Consider the following 21,781-nt stretch of genomic DNA (forward strand, 5'->3'; position numbering starts at 1 on the left):
TTGCTGTTGAGTCGTTTCGTCATTATCAATGGACCGTCGCTCGTGAAATGACGTGCAGAACGTGTTCGCCATAATGATAATAAACCGTGAACACAAAGCTACAATAAAGCGAAATAAGCCCTGGCTGTGATCCGGTGATCGATACGTGGATATTCGCCTAGGAGCAATCGAGTTTGGACTGATATCGGCGGACACGAGTCTCGGTAAATTTGGAAAAGGCGAAGAAGAACTGAGCGGAACAACGAGGTAAACTTAGCATGCTAGCTACGTAGCCAGGTTTACCTGTGATGCTGCTAGCTAACACCCCAGTGCTAGGCTGCACGTACAGGCAGGTTTCGTAGGTGCGAGTATAATTTGAATGTGACACACTGAGCTGCACATGTCTGGACAGCTCAGGCTTTATGTGAACGACAACTGGAACTCAAAAGTGGCCACTTTGAAAGTGTCGCTAGCGAGCTATGTATGGTAGCTTCCTTGTTTAACCACAGTGTAGCTAGCCAAACACCGCAACAGGCAGAGTTTACTGCTGCCTTGTACAGCGAGAGTCAGCTATTGGTGAATGTAGGAAAACACGCGAAGTGCAGGGAGCTGAGATTGCGTTTATCAATCCAAGTTGAAAATATGCTAAACTATTTTAATCTACATGCTAACTTGTAATGCAATAGCTACTTGGCAGTCCTGTTTGACAGTTGCAGTCCCAGGAGGGCAGCTGCACCTGCACATAGTTGTTTGACGTTAGTGAAGCGATGGAGCAAATCTGCTTCCTCTCCCTCTCTCTCTCTCTTTTTTGTTTAGGATTTTAGCGGAATATATCATTAGACCACAATCATGCGTTCCTTGTGTGTGTCTAGATTGTTTATTTGTTTTCCTCTTGGATTATAAATCAGGACTTGCAGAATGGAGCAGCAGATAAGTGTTGACTGAATTGTAAGGGACTGTTCGTTTCGTACGGGGGTAGGCAATGGTGCAAAACCTGGTTTGACATGACTTTTCTTGTGCTGCTTTCAGATGCCTTTCATAGGTATTTAAACCTTTGAACCCTATTGAATATTAAGAGCAACTTGGCAAGATATATCCTGCAAATTGCAAGAAATAAGCAGATTTAGAAAAAAAATTTAAGCTTGGGAAAAATGTCCAGACAACTATATATTTATTATAATCATACCAATATATTTTAAATTATTTTTATTTAACTAGTATTATTTTAAAGCAGTTTTTCAGGCCATTACCATTTTTAACTTTCCATTTCTTTTTTAAGTTCAAGGTAATTTTCTTGGAACTTTATGCTATTCCTGACAAATATCTAGGTTAGTTTTTATGTTGCTGATTGCCTTCCCCAATTTTTTTGAAAATTTCTAAATCAACCCAGTTTGCCCTGATTTAAAAAGGGTTAGACACTTGGGAGGGACTTATGTTTTTTATTTTGGCTTATACAACTTTAAAAGGCTGTATTAAGAATTTATTTTACTGCCAATTTTTAAAGAAAGCTTGCCTTCCAATAAAAATCAATAAAATGTCACCTTTTATCATATCCAGAAGCTGTAAAAATAGAAATTATCACTGGATTTCTAAATTTCCAGTGGTCCTTGAACACCTTGTGTGGGACAAATGCTCCTATCAGAAAACAAAATAACCAAATCAAAGTAGTGATATTTCAGCAAAATCACTGTATCTCATTTTAAATGTTGCCAAAAAACCCTTTGCACTAACTAACCAGCATGCTTGATAAAAAAAAAAAAAGCCATTTTTAAACTTGAGGATTTGTCTTCAAATATTAACTTCCAAATGTTGAAGGTTACATTTTTAACATCTAAAAGATAATTTATGTTGGAGAGAGGGTCAAGCATTTTCAACAAGTCACTCAGCAAGGCTGCAGGAAAAGTATTTGTTGCATTGGGGAGGGCCAAAAAGACAAAAAACAATGTCACACCTCAGCAACCCCCAAGTCCCTAAAGAATATTAAGAATGAAAATGTATACATGTTAAGTGCATGCAACCCTGACAGGCTGCGCTATGGCGTCGGCGTCTGCCAGTGTGGACTCCAAGGCAGAGCTGACTGCTCTACTGGAACAGTGGGAGAGGGAGCAACAAGGCAGCACACAGGAGCTGGTCAACATCCTCACCAAGTAAGTGGTTTAGTAAAAGTCTCTATCATGAGTTGTTTCCACAAGCTGTGTTTTGGTGTGTATGACTCAAAGATCGTCAATGTGTTGATGTAACTTTCAGAATCTCAGAGCTTGTTGAGAAAGAGACAGAGGAGTACCACAAAGCAGACCCAGACCCTTTTGATGATCGACACCCTGGTATGAAAAAAAAAATCACATCATGGGATCATTACTGGAGATTTGATTATGGTGTATGTTTTTGACATTTCTCCTTTGGCCACTAGGGAGAGCTGATCCAGAATGTGTGTTAGGGCACCTGCTCAAGATCCTGTTCAAGAATGATGACTTTATGAACACAGTAAGAATGGCTTTATGGACTATTTTCATGCAAAACAAGGGGCTGTCTTTATCATTTGAGCCAGAGGGTGATTCTTTTCTTTTCTTTTGTAGCTGGTGAATAGCTATGTGATGACTAGTCGAGAATTTTCCCTCAACACAGCAGCTTGTCGCCTGCTTCAAAACATCATGCCGGGATTGGAGACAGCTGTGGTCTTTCAGGAAAAGGTGGGTTAATATCTTAGTTCATGTCAAGATTGCAGCATTTCAGCTCTTATGTTACTCTGCAATGTTCTTGTAGTTTTTAAGATACAAGTTCAACATACTGTGTTTAGTGGTTAAAAGTAGATCAGGTAGTGCTTGCTTCCACTTGTTCCACTGACCACATTGTCCATTGGTGTTTAGTATGCTGACATAAGTAATATAGCTAGCAAGAGATGAAACAGTATGACATTTTTATATCATGACCCAAATTATCAGGGTTGTCTGTATTGGCAGGGAGTTATTTAACATGCTGAAAATATCCTGATAGCGGCAAAGAAATCATTTCACCAACATTTATATTGAAAACCACAAATATAATGTTTTGTTTGCATTAACATTAAAATAATAACATAGCTAATACCTTATGTGAACATAAGAAAACAAAACAAGATGAAGACAAGCAACCAGAAGCATCATTGGGTTTGCCCACTGCTCATCCACTCTGTAAACAAGGAAATAGCTAAACAAACCCACGTTGCTCGCTGTGCCTGCATTTTTTAGGGATGCACAATAATATCCGCACGTCATCAGTATCGGTCAATAGTGGCTTTAAAATGAAATATTGGAATCAGACATGCTGATTTGTGCCAAAATGAGAGACTGACTTTTTGTTTGTTTGTTTTGATTGAAAAAGTGAACATGTAAAAAACATCACGCTCATTTGAAGTATTATTATTATTTTGCACAATGAATTAATATTACATGCACTGAAAAGCTTTGCATTTTACGTTTCCATCTGCTGAGTGTGCGCAATATGATGGTAATTCCACCACAGAAGAGACTTGATGATCACTAAAATTAGGTGGGAAAAAGTGGATATGTATCTATCACTGTTGGTCATTGGCCAAATGATATATCGGCAGAAAATCCAATATTGTGCATCCATACGTTTTTCAAAGTGCGGTTGTCAACAACACAGTTTCAACAACAAAGAGGAAGCTACAAAAAAGGGAAGTGTTTTCTCTTGAACTGAGTGGAAGATCTCTGTAAGTCACACAGGCACTCTGGTTTGTTTGGCATTACAGCTGTTAGCAAGAACACATGGGCAGAGGGTAAAGGCAGGATGCTCAGGTTGGGATCTAAAGTAAGATTTGAAAGCCAAGTCACCGCTGAGTCACTGGTATTAAACAATGACCTCATCAAATGTAGATAACCAGAGAGGACGTCAGTTGCTGTGTGGTTTTTGTTTGTGGAGTCACAGTCCAGCCTGCAAGCTAGTTACACTTTGACCATCACGCTGAGGCATTTGATTTAAGTACATAGATAAACTGTCACCTGACTCTTACAAAGTCGGAAAAGGTGTAGTTGGTAACTTTTATTAAAAACTTTTTATATGTGCTTAAACAGTCATAAGACAGATAATCTGTTAAAAAAAATCATACTCCCCTGCTTACTCTGTTGCTGTGTAGCATTTCTTAAGACTTTGCAAACAGCCAATCAGAGCGGAGGAGTCCCTAACAGAGCTGTAGGTCACATCAATCACTGCTCATCAACTTTGATCGTCAGCGCTGATCAAATCTCAGTGTTTGTTTTTGGTGCACCACAGTAGATTTTAATGGATGTCATTATAAGTGGGAAAGGGAGGAGAGACATCATTTTTTTACTGGCTATTTGTCTCATGTACTTCTTTCAGATTACTTAAAACCTTTACAGCAACTACCTCTGATCTGACACTTTACAAACACATTTATTACAAACCATACTGTATTTCCATACAGGTAACCTATTTGTGTTATTGAAAACATTGGATTGCACCTTATTTGCACTTAACTGTGTGCTAGTTTTTATATTTTGAACCTTACTATTATCTAGTTTTAAATTTAGCTTTATATTTGTTATATTTTGTATCTTATTTTTGCTGTTAATTTGCTCTTTCTACTGTTAATTTCTGCTGCAGGCTTTGTATGTGCACACCTCTAACTTTATATTGCAATGGCTGCACATCAATTTCTCTCAAGATAAATGAAGTTCTATCTTATCTTGATATGTTATTAAAGGATCAGTTTGAGAAAATATGAATCTCATAGCTTTAAAGGTTCATTTGGGGAAAAAAAGTTAACCAAAAACCCTCCAGTGTTGGTCTTGAGAGCAAGTTGGGCAAAGCACAGTACTAAACATTCTGATTAAAAGTCTGTTCATATTCTTGTGTCTATGTGTATTTCCTGTGTTTGTTCCTGTTAGGAGGGCATAGTTGAAAGGCTGTTTAAATGGGCGCAGGAAGCCGAGCAGCCACTCAGAATCTACGCCACAGGCTTGTTGGCCGGCGCTATGGAGAACCAGGACATTGCAGCCAACTACAGAGAGGAGAACTCAGTTTTGGTCAGTAGGGGATTGTGCTGTCTCAAATGTCAGTTTTATTTTAATGAATAATGTAAAAGTACACAGTGATGGACAAGGTATTACGGCAACTGATAGATCTGTTATCCCAAAGAGCAATTTGCTCATCATCAGTAGGCAATGTGAAACAGCAACTTTCCATCAACTTGTTTTTCATGCCTCACTCTGACAGGTGCCTTTGATGCTGCATCGGTTGCGTGAGCTTCAGGATAAGGACGCTGAGAATAAAAGGGAAATCAAACGGCCCAGCCCCAGGAAGACTTTGAGTGAGCCCTTGCTACCTTTGGATGAGGAGACTGTTGACGGAGGCTTTGAAGAGAAGCCCTTCACACCGGGGAGAAACGGAGCTGAGAGGGAGGGGACGGGGCCGGAGGAGGATGGCGAAATTCCCTTCTCAACTATCGAGCCTGAAAACGAGCTTTCATTCCGACTCAACTCCCCTCATAAGACCAGCAGCCGCGCCAACTCGGCTGTTAAAACCATGATGAAGCCCATGTCTGCCCCAGGTTCACTGACACACCAAGGCATGTCTGATGGCAGCAGTTACCTAAAAAGGAGGGCAGAGAGGGAGAGCGGCAGGACCTCAAAACAGAAGCTGAATTTCTCTTTGCCAGACCCAGAAAGGAACTTCGCTGAGCTTTCCAACAGCAGCTGGTCTGAGATGAGCCCCTGGGTGATTGGCAACAACTATCATCTGTACCCGCTGACCCCAGAGATCGAGCAGAGGCTCATCCTGCAGTACCTCACACCTCTGGGGGAGTATCAGGAGGTTTGTCCATTAATATCAGCCCACATAGTGGATAGCAAAACAGAATTGTGCAGCGTGTGGATTTTTGTTTATCTCTTTATACAAGATTGTCTTGTCACAGACTTGCCAGCAGATGTCAGTCTTCTTTAATTATGATTAAATACATTATTGCGTTCAGATACAATGTGAGTGTGATTCTGTAGGGTCACCTCAGGCATTTTTTTAAAAAAAAATTAAGGTTCCCACGGTCATTAATTTCCTGAAAAATATATGAAATCAGAAAAACTGTTTTCCAGGCCTTGAAATGATTTGGAATTAACAGGATGTCTTTGAAACATTTTGAATATACATTGTTTTGGCTAGTGTTTAAAATATGTTCATAAAAAATCCCCAAATATGTCTAAATTTAAGTGAAAAGTGTTCTGTAAAATTACAATTTAAAATCTAGCATTGTGTTGTGCGACCTTTGAAATGTCACTAGTGTCACATGATACACATAGATCCGACCAGCACTGTGCTATTGCGTTATTGCCAAGGCTGAAATTAGCAGTCACATCTGATGAGAAACAGGAAAATGCTGAAAAGCTGTTGTACAGCAGGTTAAGGCTTTCACACTGAAATTTGAGACACATAAGATATGTGAATATTCACTGTTAGTGTCGTAAATCATATCGTTTTGTTTTATTACTGATGGACAGGAAACGCTGGCTTGAATAGGAGGCTGCTGCAGGACAGTTATACTGTATTGAGACATCAGACAGTGTTTCCAACTAAATCTCAGCGTAGATCAAACATCTGATTATTAACGGGTTAATTATTTACACATAACATGTAGCCTAATGATACAGCTGATTTGGTGAAATATACATATAGAGGTATCGTGAGCCGGTCACCTTTGAATGTATAAATGTCCAGGAAAATCTGGCCACTGTGTTGGGTTATTGATCCACCTCGATTGTGGAAGACAGGTGGGACATGAGGGCGATCTGTCTTTATTTATTGAGGTATTTTGAGTGCTTAGGTTCGTGCAAGGTCACAAAACAATTATTGGAAAAATGTTTGTTCATCAAGTCATGAATCCATACAGATTTGTCAAATTGCATTGATAGTTATATGATCTTTGGTTTTCAGTCCCCCAAAAAGGGGCTTGTCCTTCATGTTTTGCATACTACCCACATGTGCTGTTCTGGTCTATCATTAGTGGGCATAATTATGCAGCTGGTTGGTGGCGGGAATGTATGAGAGAGTTAAGTTGCAAGCAATATCAGTTTGCTTATCCACAAATGCCTGGGAAGTGTGTGTGTGTATTAATGTATGGCTGTATCGCTGCACAGGCACTGTGCATTTAAAATTACTTAAAATATTAGGAAAAGTGTATCAAAAGTCTTGAAAATTCTTTTGTAGAAATGTGTGGACACAGCAGTTAGCCATTTCCAGGGTTCCATAGTAAAGCGAATTTACATGATGGATGTATGGTCAATGCTCATTTCTCCTCCTTCCTGCAGCTGCTGGCGGTGTTCATGCAGATGGGAGCTCGTGAGCTGCTCATGCATTACATGGATCTAAAGCAGACCAATGACGTGCAGCTCACCTTTGAGGCTCTCAAGGTAAACACCATCTCCTCGAGTTGATCCTCCCTGCTGCCAAAACGCAAGGTCAAACTCCTCTGACTTATTTCTCTTTTTTTCTTTTCCTGTCTTGCAGTACCTCGCTTCTCTGCTGTTGCACAAGAAGTTTGCTGCAGAGTTTGTGGCTCATGGAGGAGTTCAGAAGTTGCTGGAAATCCCCAGGCCATCAATGGCTGCTACTGGAGTGTCTCTGTGCCTCTACTACCTTGCCTATAACCAGGATGCTATGGAAAGGGTACAGAACAGACACACATTATATGCAATGATTATAGCTATAATTGTGCCAATTTTGCTCGTAGATTTACATTTGACGTGCCAGAGGAAAGCTGTTTGAGCTTGGTAATGTGCCATTATAGTGGACTGTGATATGAAATAAAATCTGGAATTTAGATTACGGTAATGTTTGATATATCTCAAAAGTTCCTAAAGGCTGTTTTTCAATTTAGTGATACAATTATGAACTTTTTGTATGTTCTATATAAAGCGTAACTTTGTTATTTTTCAACCTGGACCCTATTTTCCCATGTTTTTGTGTCTGAGTGACTAATGGGAGCAACCACCTTTGAAACTAGTCCAGTATTGTAATCATTCAGTGCACTTTTGCAAGTTTTCTGACCTTTAAAAATGTTTGGATTTGCCACTTACAGGCTCAGATTATTATTCTAAGTGTCTTACAGAATTATGGAAAGGATACCTACAAAGGCAGACCTTTTTGTTTAAGAGTAAGATCACTTTTTGTTTAACCAAAACAGCCCTGAAATCATCATCACGAGTCTAGTCAGACTAACCAGACTCACCAGACACCTTTTAAATAAACAGCAATTTTAGCATGTCACATCTTACTGAATGAATTAAGGGTTTATTTCAACCAAACCAGAGTTAATGATTGTTAAAACAGCAACTAGACCAACCAAGATGACTTTTGTTAGTTTTAATTTGTTGCTGTCAAGTGTGTTTTTTGATGATAAAACTGATATATATTTAAATGGATTCTGGTGGATTTGAGAATTGGCAGTTTCAGGGCTGTTTTTGATTAAACAAAAAAGATTTTGCCCTTAAACAAAAAGGTCCATCTCTTTAGTGTCTTTTCTATGATGTTGTCAGACACTCAGAATAATAATCTGAACCCATTAAGTACAGGACATAAATCCACAGTGCACAGTTGCACATTAACATAAAATCGCAACCTGTTTTGTGGCTGCAGCGTTCTCGCTCAACACTTCACCAGTTTCAAAAAATTGTTTTCTGCATTAGCCGCTCAGACAATAAAACGTGGGGGATCCAGGTTGCAGAGTAACGAAAGTTACTCTTTGAGTTGATCAACACCAAATTCCTTTAAGTTTTTGGTCAATATTTTCACTTTATAAATCTTCTATTTAAAAAAATCTTACATGTAAATGTGTTGTACTAGATACGACAAAATTTTGGTCACTTTGGGCTGCAGCTCTGCAGAAAAAGTGCTTCACAGATAATGTTATTAAAACAACATATTCAATCACTAAATAATCTTTAACATTAATATTGAAGTATTTCCGAAATTTTTTTCTTTCATCAGATTTGCATAGCTCTAGAAGCAGCGCACATTTGTAATCACAAGCGTTACCTTTCCTCTGTAGGTGTGTATGTTGCCCCACTCCATCCTGTCAGATGTGGTTGGTTACACGCTGTGGCTGCTGGAATGCTCACATGCATCCGGCTGCTGCCACGCCACCATGTTCTTCTCCATCTCCTTTTCTTTCCGTGCCGTCCTGGAGCTCTTTGACGTGCAGGACGGCCTCAGACGCCTCGTCAATCTGGTAAGACAAACCAGCAGTCTGCTAGATGTGATCCTCACTGTAACCTTGTAATGTAACCATCTGGATCATTAAATAAATACGATGTGTTCATGAACTGGTAAACCGAGCAGTCTAATCAGTAACATAACAGATGCTGATGGTGATATGAACCGACTGTTTCCAGATTAGCACATTGGAGATCCTGAACCCTGAGGACCAAGGAGCGCTGCTGAGTGATGATGAGATTTTCTCCAGCAGGCAGACAGCCAAGCACACCTGCATGGCCCTGCGCAGGTACTTTGAGGCCCACCTGGCAATCAAAGTGGAGCAGGTGAAGCAATCCCTGCAGCGCACAGAGGGAGGTGCCCCCATTCACTCCCAACCATACTATAAGGTATGCAGAGGACAAAGGATAAGTGAGACTGACATTACTGGACAGTGTTTTTCATTAATGTAAACATGTTTAAATGTATTACACAGGTGTTACATTCAGTTACTCTGATGCTTTATGCTGTAGTTGCTCTTAACAAGAGTTTGTGTTTATTTTGTGTTCATTTGTGTTCTTGTATCGTTCCCCAGGCGGTCAGCTACAGCCGTGAGCAGGTGGTGGAAATGATGGAGTTTCTGATAGAGTATGGTCCACTCAGACTGTACTGGGAACCAGCGGAGGTCTTTCACAAGCTGTCATGTGTGCAGCTTCTCCTGCAGCTCATTTCCATCGCATGTGACTGGAGGACCTACTATGGCAGGTATGGTCCAGACAGTAATTCTCATTTCTTCATCAAGTCAAGTCACAGATATTTATAGAGCACATTTAAAGGCATGATCAAATAAAATACAGGAAATGAACTAATAAAACAGCTGTTAATAGGAGAAAGAAAGTAAAGTCAATAAGAGCATACGATATTGTGACAAAATCATAATGCAAAAATAACACTTTAGGTGGGCATTTTTTTCAATCTTTGGTAGCTCTCTCTTTTATCACCATGTGTTTGCATCCCTACTTCTTGCTTCATCATCCTTTTGTTTTTACAGTTCTCCCTTCGTTATGTGGCGATATAATGATGAGATAATGATAACATGATAATTCTTTCTTTCCCTGTAGGAGTGATACAGTGCGTTATGCCCTCGACATCCTGAGCATCCTCACAGTTGTTCCAAAGACCCAGCTGTTGTTGTCTGAGGCTGTTGCTGTGCTCGATGAGGGAGGATCCACTGTTTCCACTGTCGGTAGGTGTTTTTGGATTGTGATGCCACTGAGGTGTTTTGTATTTTATATTAATCAACAATGTTAAACTAATTGTGTACAGCCAAGGAGAATTGCATACGTTTCGTGGTGTTTGCACTAAGCAGCTGTCACATTATAGGTGAGCACGAGCAGTAGCATTTTGGAAATGTATTGCAATAAAATTAGAAGTATTATCACCCTCCACAGAATGTAATAACACGCAGCAGCTTTGTATTTTCATTTTTGTTTATTTCATAATACCTGTGCCCAGCTCTGCTGAGAGATGGCATAACTCCAAGTGTTATTTTTGTTCAATGTTTTTCATTCAATCATTTGTTTTTCTCCCTCAGGAATGAGTATCGTCCTGGCAGTGGCAGAGGGAGAGGTGTTTGTAAATGATGCCGAGATTCAGAAGTCAGCTCTGCAGGTCGTCATCAACTGCGTCTGTGCTCCAGACAAACGCATGTCCAGCATTGGCAAGTTCATCGCAGGCACCCCCCGTCGCCGCCTGCCTCAGCAGACCAAAGCCAGCGAGAGTGTGCTCACTAAGATGTGGAATGTGGTGCAGTCCAACAATGGCATCAAGGTAGACCTAATTTATACCTGTCAACAAAACCGTTGTTTGTTTGTTTTTAAGGCTGTACCTGACATTTTTAAAACATTTAGAATTGCCTTATCTCATTCTTACTTTTACCCCTACACCCTGTTTTCGTGTGCCTGTTTAATCCCTCTTAAAAGACTTACAAGCAGGTAGAGGTTGAAATCTTCCCCCTGTGAAACTGGTTAACTCTTTAAGAGCCTAATATGTCATTGTTAGTATTGCCAGACAGTGCAAATATACCATCCATTGCTGTGATGATTTCACTTGCGAGGGATTTAGGTATCTTTTTGGGCTTGTCAGGATGCTCGTGTTTGTTCACAGCCTAAGTTTCAGGCTATCGTGGGGCACCCGCGAGCTCACCTGGTAGAATGGGCGCCCCATGCACAAAAGCTATGTTCTTGCCACAATGGCCGCGGGTTTTATTCCACCCTTGATGCTTTGCTGCATGTCATCCCCTCTCTCTCCCCTTTTCATGCTATAGCTGCCCTATCTAATAAAGGCCAAAAAAGCTCCAAAAACATAAAAAAAAAGTTTCAGGCTTTCGTAATTACCCCTCTATCCCAACAAGACTTGGGACGCTCTACCCCCAGACTTAAGCACACAAAACAGAGTGGTAAGGGCACAGCTGCAGGGTCAAGAGGTGTTTTGGGATTGTGCCAAACAGTGACCACAAAGTTTCTCTAGTCATTCTGTAATATGGTGTTCAAGATTGTTGCAGCTGCAAGAATTTAGAGACATATTTGTGCTGCTAAGAACTGCGGTGGTAAATGGTGCTGTGGCATCAATTGACATCAACTTGCCCTGCATAACACAAGGATTTCTTCATCTTGCATAGGATTTATACTGAATGCATTTATATGTCAGGCTGTAAAATTGGGATTTAGATAAAAAACACTGTGCAAAGAGCTAACTTGGACTCGTTGATGTAAAGATAAAAGATGAGACAAACATTAGAACATTTGTTTTAATGCTTTGTTGGGTCTTTGAGTAATTTTTTCTCAGACTCATGTTTTATCATCAAAGCCAAATCTCTAAATGTTGACCAGACTGATAGATACCAAGTGGTCAGAAATGTGATTATTGTTGAGTTGTGTGCTGCCTGAGTGAAGAATTGTGGGACTGCAGTTACTTATATGCTCTTTAAAAAAGGATTTTTGTGTTTGCCGGAATAAATAAGATAGCAAAGCACTGAAGAGCCCTTCCTTAGCATTTAGAGGATTTTTCTGAGACACGACCGGGTCAGTTCACTCAGTTGGGAGCCTTCCTAAAAAAAAACCTTTCAAACAAGCCCTCTGTTCTGTCAGCCTTTGTTTTTAACTTACATCCTGCGTCTGTTCTTTAGGTGCTGCTGTCCCTGCTGACGGTGAAGATGCCCATTACAGATGCAGATCAGATCCGAGCTCTGGCCTGCAAGGCTCTGGTGGGTCTGTCTCGCTCCAGCTCCGTCAGACAGATCATCAGCAAGCTGCCTTTGTTCAGCAGCGGACACATCCAGCAGCTCATGAAGGAGCCTGTGCTCCAGGACAAACGCAGCGAACATGTCAAGTTCTGTAAGTTTGCTGCTGAGCTGATAGAACGGATTTCTGGGAAACCGCTGTTGATCGGTACGGACGTGTCTCTGGCATGGCTGCAGAGGGCCAGTGTGGTCGCTCAATCCAGGATTTCCTTCCCTGAGAAAGAGCTGCTGCTGCTTATTAGGAACCACCTTGTGGCCAAAGGCCTTCATGACACCGCCACCACACTCACCAAGGAGGCAGATCTCCCGATGGCATGTCTGTCTCATTCTGCACATTCGACTTCTGCTTTCCCTCCTGTCGCTCCTCCCCTACCTGCCTCCCCTGTCGCTACTCTACCCCGCACCCCACGGCTGGCCAACGGTGTTGGGTCCAGACTCGTAAACCATCCCTCGCATTCATCCACCCCAGGGTCCAGCAATCCACAAACGCGTCCCTCTACATCACAACCCACTGTGTCTTCTTCTCCTGCTTTCCCCTCACCATCTGTCCCTCCATGTAGCAACGGCTCCCCTCTGATCGGACGAATTGTTTTCTCACGTGAACGGCAAACCGGGTGTGGTACGGCAAGCTGCAAGAAACCGCGGGTGCTGAGACAGAAATCTGACCATGGCGCCTTCAGCCAGAGTCCGGCCATGAAAAAACAGTTTGACAGGCACCTGCCCTCCCCCCCTGCGTTAGACAGCATCATCACAGAGTACCTGAGGGAGCAGCATGCGCGCTGTAAAAACCCTGTGGCAACATGCCCGCCTTTCTCCCTTTTTACCCCCCACCAGTGCCCTGAGCCCAAACAGAGACGCCAAGCACCCATCAACTTTACATCCCGACACACACGAAGGGTTATATATCCTAAATATGGAGGAGTGGATGGAGGCTGCTTTGACAGACATCTCATCTTTAGCAGGTGGGTAGCTTTGTTAGATTCATGTTTCCTTCCTTCAACACAACATGAGATTACTCGACCTCCTTCACAGTCATTCCTCTACACTTTTTACTTTCTGTTCCCCAGGTTTCGTCCCATCTCCGTGTTCAGGGAGGCAGACGAGGACGAGAGTGGATTCATGTGTTGTGCCTTCTCAGCTCGCGAGCGGTTCCTGATGCTCGGGACGTGCACAGGGCAGCTCAAACTCTACAATGTGTTTACAGGCCAGGAGGAAGCCAGCTACAGCTGTCACAGTTCAGCCATCACTCACCTGGAGCCCTCACGGGTCTGTAGCTTCTAGAATATAAGCAGTTTGATGCTATGTGTTGCTGAATTTAGCTTTATCCTCTTCTGTGTAAGATGTGTAAAGGTAAAAATGTGCAATGTGTTGCTTGGATGTATTATTATGTGTGTGTGTGTATATATATATATATATATACACACACGTGCGTGTGTGTGTATACCAGAAAATCAAGAAAACTTTTATAGATCCCCTGTAACAAGTTATAACCAGGTATTTGGAAAAACAATATCAGAAGCACGGTATTATTTCAAACAAATTGTGTTTCTATGTCAGCTTGCATGTAAGCTTTAATCTTCTCATTTTGTGTTTGCAGGATGGCTCTCTGCTCTTGACGTCAGCCTCTTGGAGTTACCCCCTCTCTGCACTGTGGGGCATGAAATCAGTCTTCATCATGAAGTAAGTGATGTTTGCACAAGAGACTGAAAATATATTTTTACCAGCTACATACAACATGTTGAAACCTTAGCAGTCCAAAATTGCAAACAGCATGTACGACATGAACACTGTGACCATAGACCATCAATCAACAGTTCAATTAAACCTGTCTGTGATCATATGTATGTGGTCTTCAGTGCCCAATGTTACAGCAGCTTAATGTTATCAAAGGCGGGAGCTGCCGAAAGAAGATGACATGCTGTTAAATTATGTACGCTAACAGCCTGAGGTCTGCGGTCTTCAGTTCATGGAACACAAGCACTTTGCATCATTCATCCGTACAGTTTAACCAAGGCAACACTGGGACTCGCTGATGGATTTGGATTTCCTACTGCAGTGTCTTTAAGCAATTATAAGTTTTAACTACTCCGCTTTTAAACTCACACTGGCTCCATGTTTCTGATTAAATGTTGAAATGTTGCTCTTGTTGTCTGTAGGCATTCTTTTCTGGGCGATCATTATGTCGAGTTCAGTAAGCTTTCACAAGATCGTGTCATTGGGACCAAGGAACATATAGCACGAGTACGTATGTCAGCATTTTTTAAACATGATAATATAAAATGATACATACTGAAAAACATTACCCAAAGAAAGTGAACTTACATTCAGCTCTTGTCATCTTCAGATTTATGACATCCAGACGGGTCAGGTAACTCTGACTCTAAACAACCCAGACTTGGCCAACAACTACAAGAGGAACTGTGCCACCTTTAATCCAACAGATGACCTGGTGCTGAATGACGGCGTGCTGTGGGATGTGCGCACGGCTCAGGCCATCCACAAGTTTGACAAGTTCAACATGAACATCAGCGGTGTGTTCCATCCCAACGGCCTGGAGGTCATTGTAAACACAGAAATTGTATCCTTGAGATGGTGTGTTGTTGTATGATGGGATTGTCTTTAGTTGAGATGTATCAACAAAATTTTCCAAAAACATTAGATGGTGACATCCAAATTACTGAACTTGAGGCTTCAAAATGTCCACAAGTCAGTGGGTGATGTCACAGAAATTATGTCCGATATTTTGGCAGTATTTGTCAAAAATGCAAATGTAAAGCTCATGGTGATACTTCAGAAACAATGCCAGGGGATCACCAAAGTCAGTATGATTCATCCACTGGGAACAATGAATATCTGTACAAATTTATCGACAGTGGATCCAGTAGCTGTTCAGATATTTCAGTCTGGACCAAAGTGGGGGACTGACAGACATTGCCACCACTCGGATGTCACCAGCAGGGCCAAAAATGTTGTTAACTGCCTTTTTCCAAAGTGTGAGGCAGAAAAATGCGTGAGCAAAAAAATCTAAATGCTTAAGTACATCACCATGTGGTAAAAAAAATGTTGCAGCATTAAGATGGGACAATCTTTTAATTAATTACTAAAATTAAAATGAAGTGGTTACCATGACTGGTTCAAAATGCTTGTTTAACATTAACTGAAGTAATGGGTATACATCAGAACATTTCATAAATCTGACCAGGACGGAAAAAAGAGATTGCATCAGTGTTTAAATTTGTAGTCGCTCTAGTGATTGGATGACTGTTGGGCTTTTATTTCACTGCTAAACATTAAATATTTATTGCACTGAAAATTGATTTCATTACCCTGGGGATGGTTTTAATCGCTGTGTAATTAAATTCGTAGCAGATTTAGTTGCCGCAAATGAAAAATGGTGTCATGCTCCTTAGTTGGAGTTTCAGTGGGACCTGCGGACCTTCCACCTTCTCCACACGGTTCCCGCTTTGGACCAGTGCAGGATAGTCTTCAACAACAATGGCACAGTCATCTACGGAGGTAAATACAGAAGCCACTGCATGATGGGTAATGTAGAAGTTCTGGCATCAAGCCCTCAACTCCACAGTAAGTGCAAGTGTGTGTGAAAGGTGTGTGTGAGTGAAAGGCTGGTAATTATGACGCAAAGTGAGCATGTGTGTACTTGTAGAGAGGTGTGAACAGAGCCTGTAGAGGTGTGTGTATGCATGTGTGTGTGTGTGTGTGTGTGTGTGTGTGTGTGTGTGTGTGTGTGTGTGTGTGTGTGTGTGTGTGTGTGTGTGTGTGTGTGTGTGTGTGTGTGCATGTGTGTGTGTTTGGTACCACCGTCACTCGGAGCCATATGGGCAGAAGGCTCTGTGTTGGACTGGCAACAGAGAGAACCAGCTGGTTCACGCCACCTCACAGGAAGAGCAATGGGCGTGCCATAATGGTTCAGCCCGTGCGACGACCACTTGGACGTCTCAGGAGGCCGAACCACAGCTAGCCAGCTCACTGAGCACAGTTTTATCTACTGTCTGTCTCTCTCACACTCTCACGCTCGCTGGCTCTTTGGTTTTGCAGCAATGTTGCAGGCTGACGATGAGGATGACATGATGGAGATGCAGATGAAAAGTCCATTTGGTTCATCATTCAGGACCTTTAATGCCACAGACTACAAACCAATCGGTAAGACGTCCTGCCCTCACCCCACTTTAATTAATCCCTTCTCCAAGTCCTTTGTAATTATTAAGGAATTTTTACTTTCTGGTTAACTTTTGAGTATATATCATAGAAATGTAAGGACACAAGTAAAAAGGACAAACTAAACTAAACTTTTGTATTAACAAACTGACTTGTAGCAAGTTGTGAACTCACAGAGGTCAGGTTTTGCAGCAATGACCCAACGAGCAGTGGAGTATTACAAAAAAGCATTCATTGCAAATATTAAACATTAAAAATATTCCCGCAGCTGTTATTCCCTGTTCCTTTCTGTGCCATTAACTGCACGTTTGTTGAAACAAGACCTTCTGTAGCTGCCTCAAAAGGACGAGTGAGAGCTGCAGTTTAGTAGACAGCTAAAAGGCAGAGATCATGGGGATAATTAAGGTTTTATTTCGACTAAATCTGAGTCTGTGATTGTTGAAACAGTGGACTAACTATTTAGATGACTAAAAAGTGTGTTTTCGCCATAACAACCTACAACAATCACAATTTTCTTATCTTACAGCCGACCACGAAAAACAGTTCAATGTCCTTTCTATTCATTCTGTTTCGATGGTATATATTATACACTGCAGTAGTCGTTTAATTATGGTAAATGACATATACATATACATATACTATCTATTTTAGGTTATTTATAGTAGTGTTTTCATAAATTGATCCCTGACATGTTGCCTTCCAGCCACTATTGATGTCAAGAGGAATATTTTTGACCTTTGCACTGATACCAAAGACTGCTACCTTGCTGTGATTGAGGTAAGCTTTTTTGTGACTTTACAGTGTAATTACTTTTTGCTAAAGGTTGAGATTATTATGTGCCCTTTTAAATATGAGAAAGAATTGAATTTCCTTTTCAACTGCCTGCCTCGTAGAACCAAGACTCTGTGAACACCGACACAGTTTGCAGGCTGTATGAAGTTGGCCGGCAGAGACTCGCAGAGGAAGAGGAGGAGGATGAGGAGGATCAGGTTCTAACTTTATTTTTCTATTATTGGAGTGTTTGGTTTCTATTTGTCAGGATTAAAAATGATTTTTTTCTTTGTTTTTTTTTTTGTTATGCATGCAACAGGAGGATGACGATCAGGAGGAAGACGACGACGATGATGAAGATTCAGACGACGACGTCGATACAGATCCTCTTATTGCCGAGCTAGAGAACGAAAACGGCGGAGAGGATGAGGAGGACGAAGAGGAGGATGATGGAAACGATGAATTCTCTCCCTCTGATGAAGAGGTGGCACGTCTTCTCGAAGACGATGTTGACGTCGGGGATGACGACGATGAGGATGACAATGACGAGGATGACTCCGATAATGATGACGTTGATCTGGACGGTGACAATGGTGAGTAGCGCTTCTACAGGTTCTACAGAGTTGTTGAGTTCAGGCCTTTAAATGTTTCAGTTTTAAATGTTTACTTTCTTTTCTGCAGTATGTATTTGATTTAATTTTCAGCTGTCTGGGCTGCGTTCTCTGTACGCAGATAACCCAGTTAGCTTGATTTCACTGTAGACACAAGTCAGGATTTTCCAGCTCTTCAAAGCTGGCTTAAGATTTATCTGCAGATGTCGTCAGAGCAACACGTCCTTAAGCCCAAATCTGCAGAAGTGCTTAAAGCTCATACAGAGAGTCATTTTCAGACACAAATGACTTCTTTCCTTAGAGGGATGAGGAATTCCAAATAAAACCTGTAGGTTTTTTAATAACCCTTTCAAACTATCAGCTTTATTATCACTATTTAATTTTCACAAACAGTAAAAAAATATATATATACTTTGCAACAATATAAAACAGGTACTTATAAAAATAAAAGATATGGACTAAGTTAAAATGTTTTGACTATTAAAAGGGGATGCAAACGAGAAACGTGACATTTAACAACATTATGACAAGGTGTTGTCATTTAAACAGTGCAATATTTAAATTTTACATGCAATACATGTGTAGACTGTATTCATGTGGATTGAAACTTGGCCATGCAGTGAAATCTACTTAACCTTGAACACTGTATCACTCAGGGTATAACTGCATTCACTCAATAATTGTTGTATTTAAATATCTGGTCATTCTTCTGGGTTTAAAAAGTTTACAGAAGCATGCACGTCCAGACAATGAACACTAGGTGCTTTTGGGTTATGCAAAATAGGGAAAAACAGAACCCACACACTAGACTAACCTCTCATAAATATTTAATTAAATTACCACAAAGTAAGGTTTAAAGGATACAAGACTTCATGGTAGGATAACATTCTCAGAAAATATCACTGTATCATGGTATTACAGAATAACTATTATTTTCACTTACGATGACCCTTGCAGGACTGAAAATAGGGTACAAACAAATCAAGGTTTTTTTGTGTGGTTGAACAAATGTTTTATTACTGTAATTGAAACTGGAAACCATTTTTAAAATATCATTATCTATAAAAAGTCTCCCTTTCATGTCATTCATAATATGACAGCCATCAATTTAGTTATCACAGCATACCTTCATTTTTTTTTCTTTTTTCCTCCATTTATTTATTTATTTTGAACATGTAAAAGAAAATAGAGAAATGATTATACAAACAAGCAGGTGGATAAAAAAGTAAAATTTACAATGAAAACATAAAGCAAAAGAAATGGTCAAACACATGATGACTTGGTTTACATTTTCGAAAAGGAGTGAGAAGAGGTACAAACACATTTAATTCACCCCTTTTCCACAAGTCAGTGAATTTTAATTAGCTGCTTCCTTATTAATTTAAATCTATACTCTAATTACCTAAAAATATACGCATACACCCACATCTACAAAATAAAATATCAACAATTTTACATTATTATTTACAGAGAGAAAAGAAAAAGAAAACCTTGAAACTGGTACACCACTGAAACCGTACCACCGAGGTGATGTTTTGTGCATCACACTCTTCATCAGACCGCTGATGAAAAGCATTGAGATACATTTGAAGAACGGGGTCCTGATGTGCAGTCTCAGCTAAGTGATGGAACAAGCCTGATGTTTGGTCCAGTTTCTATGTTTTCATGCCTGTCTGGTCACTGTGAGGAAATGTTGTCTCTCCCAGTGGAATTTAAAAAACTGCTGTCTTTGGTTATTCCAGTGAATGACAGAGGAAGCATGAATCTTAGAGGGAAAAAATACATCTAGTGCTCCTTCACATTCACATTTCTAAAATCTGTATTTGTCTATCGCGCAAACAGACAGCTCCGACAACTCTGACCTTGAGGATGACATCATCTTATCCCTGAATGAGTGAGGAGCCAGTGGCGTCAGGGACGACATGTCAAAGACGTCTGCCTCATGGACATGTGAGCTGCAGAAAAGGAGGCAAGGAAAGGAGGATAATATCAGCAGATGAGGTGGGAGATAAAGTGGAGCACTGCCAGTTTGAAACAGTAGGTGTCCACACTCTGTGTGACGAGACCAAGAAACAACAATCTCATAGAGATGGAGGGGGCTGCTGCACAAATTGACTTACTTGTGGGCAAAACTGATTGTATATTATATAGTTTTATAACAAAAAAGGTGTGCTTGATGATGGCCGAAATCTCCAGTGTGTAGATGCAGTGAAGCAAAGTTTTATATTTTATCACATTTCCGGCTTTTTAAGTGAGTCTCTTCATTTGATATTGATTCTCTTACTTTGTAAGCCTCTGTTTGGTCACAGATTAGTGTTTGTAGGGAGAAAGGCTTACATCGCAGTGCTTCGGGTCTGCATTTGTGTGGCAAACAATACAACGCTCTTTCTCAAGCTTGTGTTTTGCCAGGCCGCCTGGAATAATCACCAAAAAGTAATAAAGCATCAAATTAGGCAGCTAATGTAATGCATAAACATGTTGTTGATGGTTCATCAAGCGTCAAACTTCGCCTTCAGGTTTTTTACTTTCACCATAAACCGATGACCAAAACGCCACACAAAGCAGTGCCATTGGTGAACGTACAGTAGCCTTCTGATTTCATTTTGTAAGTAGACAAAAATAAATCAACCTGGTGCTCTTGTATTTGCTGGAGAAACCATAAGTAGTTTGGACACTGTAACAAAACTATTGACACACCTGCTCACTATCAGCACGACAAACATATAGAGGCTTCAACAGCTCTCTACTTTTGTGTTATCATAGGCTTTATTGAGCCACACAAGGGTTTGGCTCTAGTGGATGTTTCTTAAAAAGATTACAGGGATTTGTGCTGTTGATAACGGCAAAAGTCCAATAATACAGTGAAAATGTAACCTAATCTTATGTTGGAAAACTGAGGATTTATCACAGTGACTTTGGTTCAGGACTGATAGTAAACTTCATCTCTCTGAATGAAATCGATCTTGCTAAATCTTAAAAGAGCCTAGACACATTGGAAAGAAAACGATGGTGATAAAATTTAGCCAAATAATTCACTTCAAACTTGACTTTCCTCTTGGTGGAGTGACAGGAAGCCTCAAAGTCTCAACAGTGACAAAACAAATGCCTTCACTTGCACACTTTTTGAAAGCAGTGCAGACGTTGATTTCTCATGTTTTTTGCCTTGTATCTGTTTATTTTACCTGTTTTCTTTTCCATAAGAAGACTTTGATGTTGAGTTTCTTGAAACGGTTTATGTACAGCTTGTATGTATCTAAAGTATTTTTACTATAAATAAAGCTGCAAAATTAGCTTTGTGCACTACGTTAATGGAGTGTGAATGATGCTTGCGGGCAGGAGATATTTAAAAGCTGTAACAGCAGAGGTGTGTTAAACAGTTGTGGGTCTTTTAAACGGAGGAAAGCAAGAGTGCATGCTGAAACGGAAACCAATATCAAGGTCATTAAGACATAAACTTGGTGGTTTTGTCGGGTACTTTGGTATTTTTCAGCCCAGGCCTTATTGTTCAATTATCTCTTGAAGGGACTGTGGGAACAACAGTTTTTTTGTCAACAGCTGACTGTTAATTGGTTAGAAGCTGAGAATATTGTTGACCACTCACGCATGCTGTCTTTCAGGTTAATTTTGCTGCTTTTCATGCACCACCCAGGTCTGGTGGGGGCTAGCTAGCCCTGCCGCTCATTTGATGATGACCACTTGTAGCGCTGTCTTGAACCAATGGCTTTACTGTAGAAACATTGTGTCA

At 40.6% G+C, this 21,781-nt stretch overlaps 1 protein-coding gene across 1 annotated transcript; it reads left to right on the forward strand.

The window, feature by feature from the left end:
• The first annotated feature begins 52 nt into the window (after positions 1 to 52).
• dcaf1 (ddb1 and cul4 associated factor 1) lies at positions 53 to 21,327 on the forward strand. The gene is made up of 25 exons (XM_042491742.2): positions 53 to 246; positions 2,006 to 2,126; positions 2,227 to 2,303; positions 2,390 to 2,463; positions 2,556 to 2,669; positions 4,887 to 5,024; positions 5,215 to 5,811; positions 7,296 to 7,397; positions 7,495 to 7,653; positions 9,035 to 9,214; positions 9,378 to 9,587; positions 9,773 to 9,942; positions 10,299 to 10,423; positions 10,772 to 11,007; positions 12,365 to 13,440; positions 13,546 to 13,744; positions 14,076 to 14,158; positions 14,635 to 14,719; positions 14,823 to 15,056; positions 15,901 to 15,994; positions 16,535 to 16,639; positions 17,358 to 17,431; positions 17,548 to 17,643; positions 17,745 to 18,018; positions 19,879 to 21,327. The coding sequence occupies exons 2-25, from the start codon at positions 2,014 to 2,016 to the stop codon at positions 19,932 to 19,934; spliced, it is 4,671 nt and encodes a 1,556-aa protein (XP_042347676.1). The 5' UTR covers positions 53 to 246; positions 2,006 to 2,013; the 3' UTR covers positions 19,935 to 21,327.
• The last annotated feature ends 454 nt before the right edge of the window (positions 21,328 to 21,781 follow it).

This window comes from Plectropomus leopardus, chromosome 9, assembly GCF_026936395.1.
Source record: "Plectropomus leopardus strain MGB_pleo_1.0 chromosome 9, ASM2693639v1, whole genome shotgun sequence".
Lineage (NCBI taxonomy): Eukaryota > Metazoa > Chordata > Actinopteri > Perciformes > Serranidae > Plectropomus > Plectropomus leopardus.

Excerpts from the sequence above, each read along its gene's own strand:
- dcaf1 (XM_042491742.2), top strand. The coding sequence starts at position 2,014 with ATGGCGTCGGCGTCTGCCAGTGTGGACTCCAAGGCAGAGCTGACTGCT. Across the intron at positions 5,812-7,295 it reads CTCTGGGGGAGTATCAGGAG|CTGCTGGCGGTGTTCATGCA; the intron begins GTTTGTCCATTA and ends TCCTTCCTGCAG. Across the intron at positions 15,995-16,534 it reads TGGCACAGTCATCTACGGAG|CAATGTTGCAGGCTGACGAT; the intron begins GTAAATACAGAA and ends TTGGTTTTGCAG.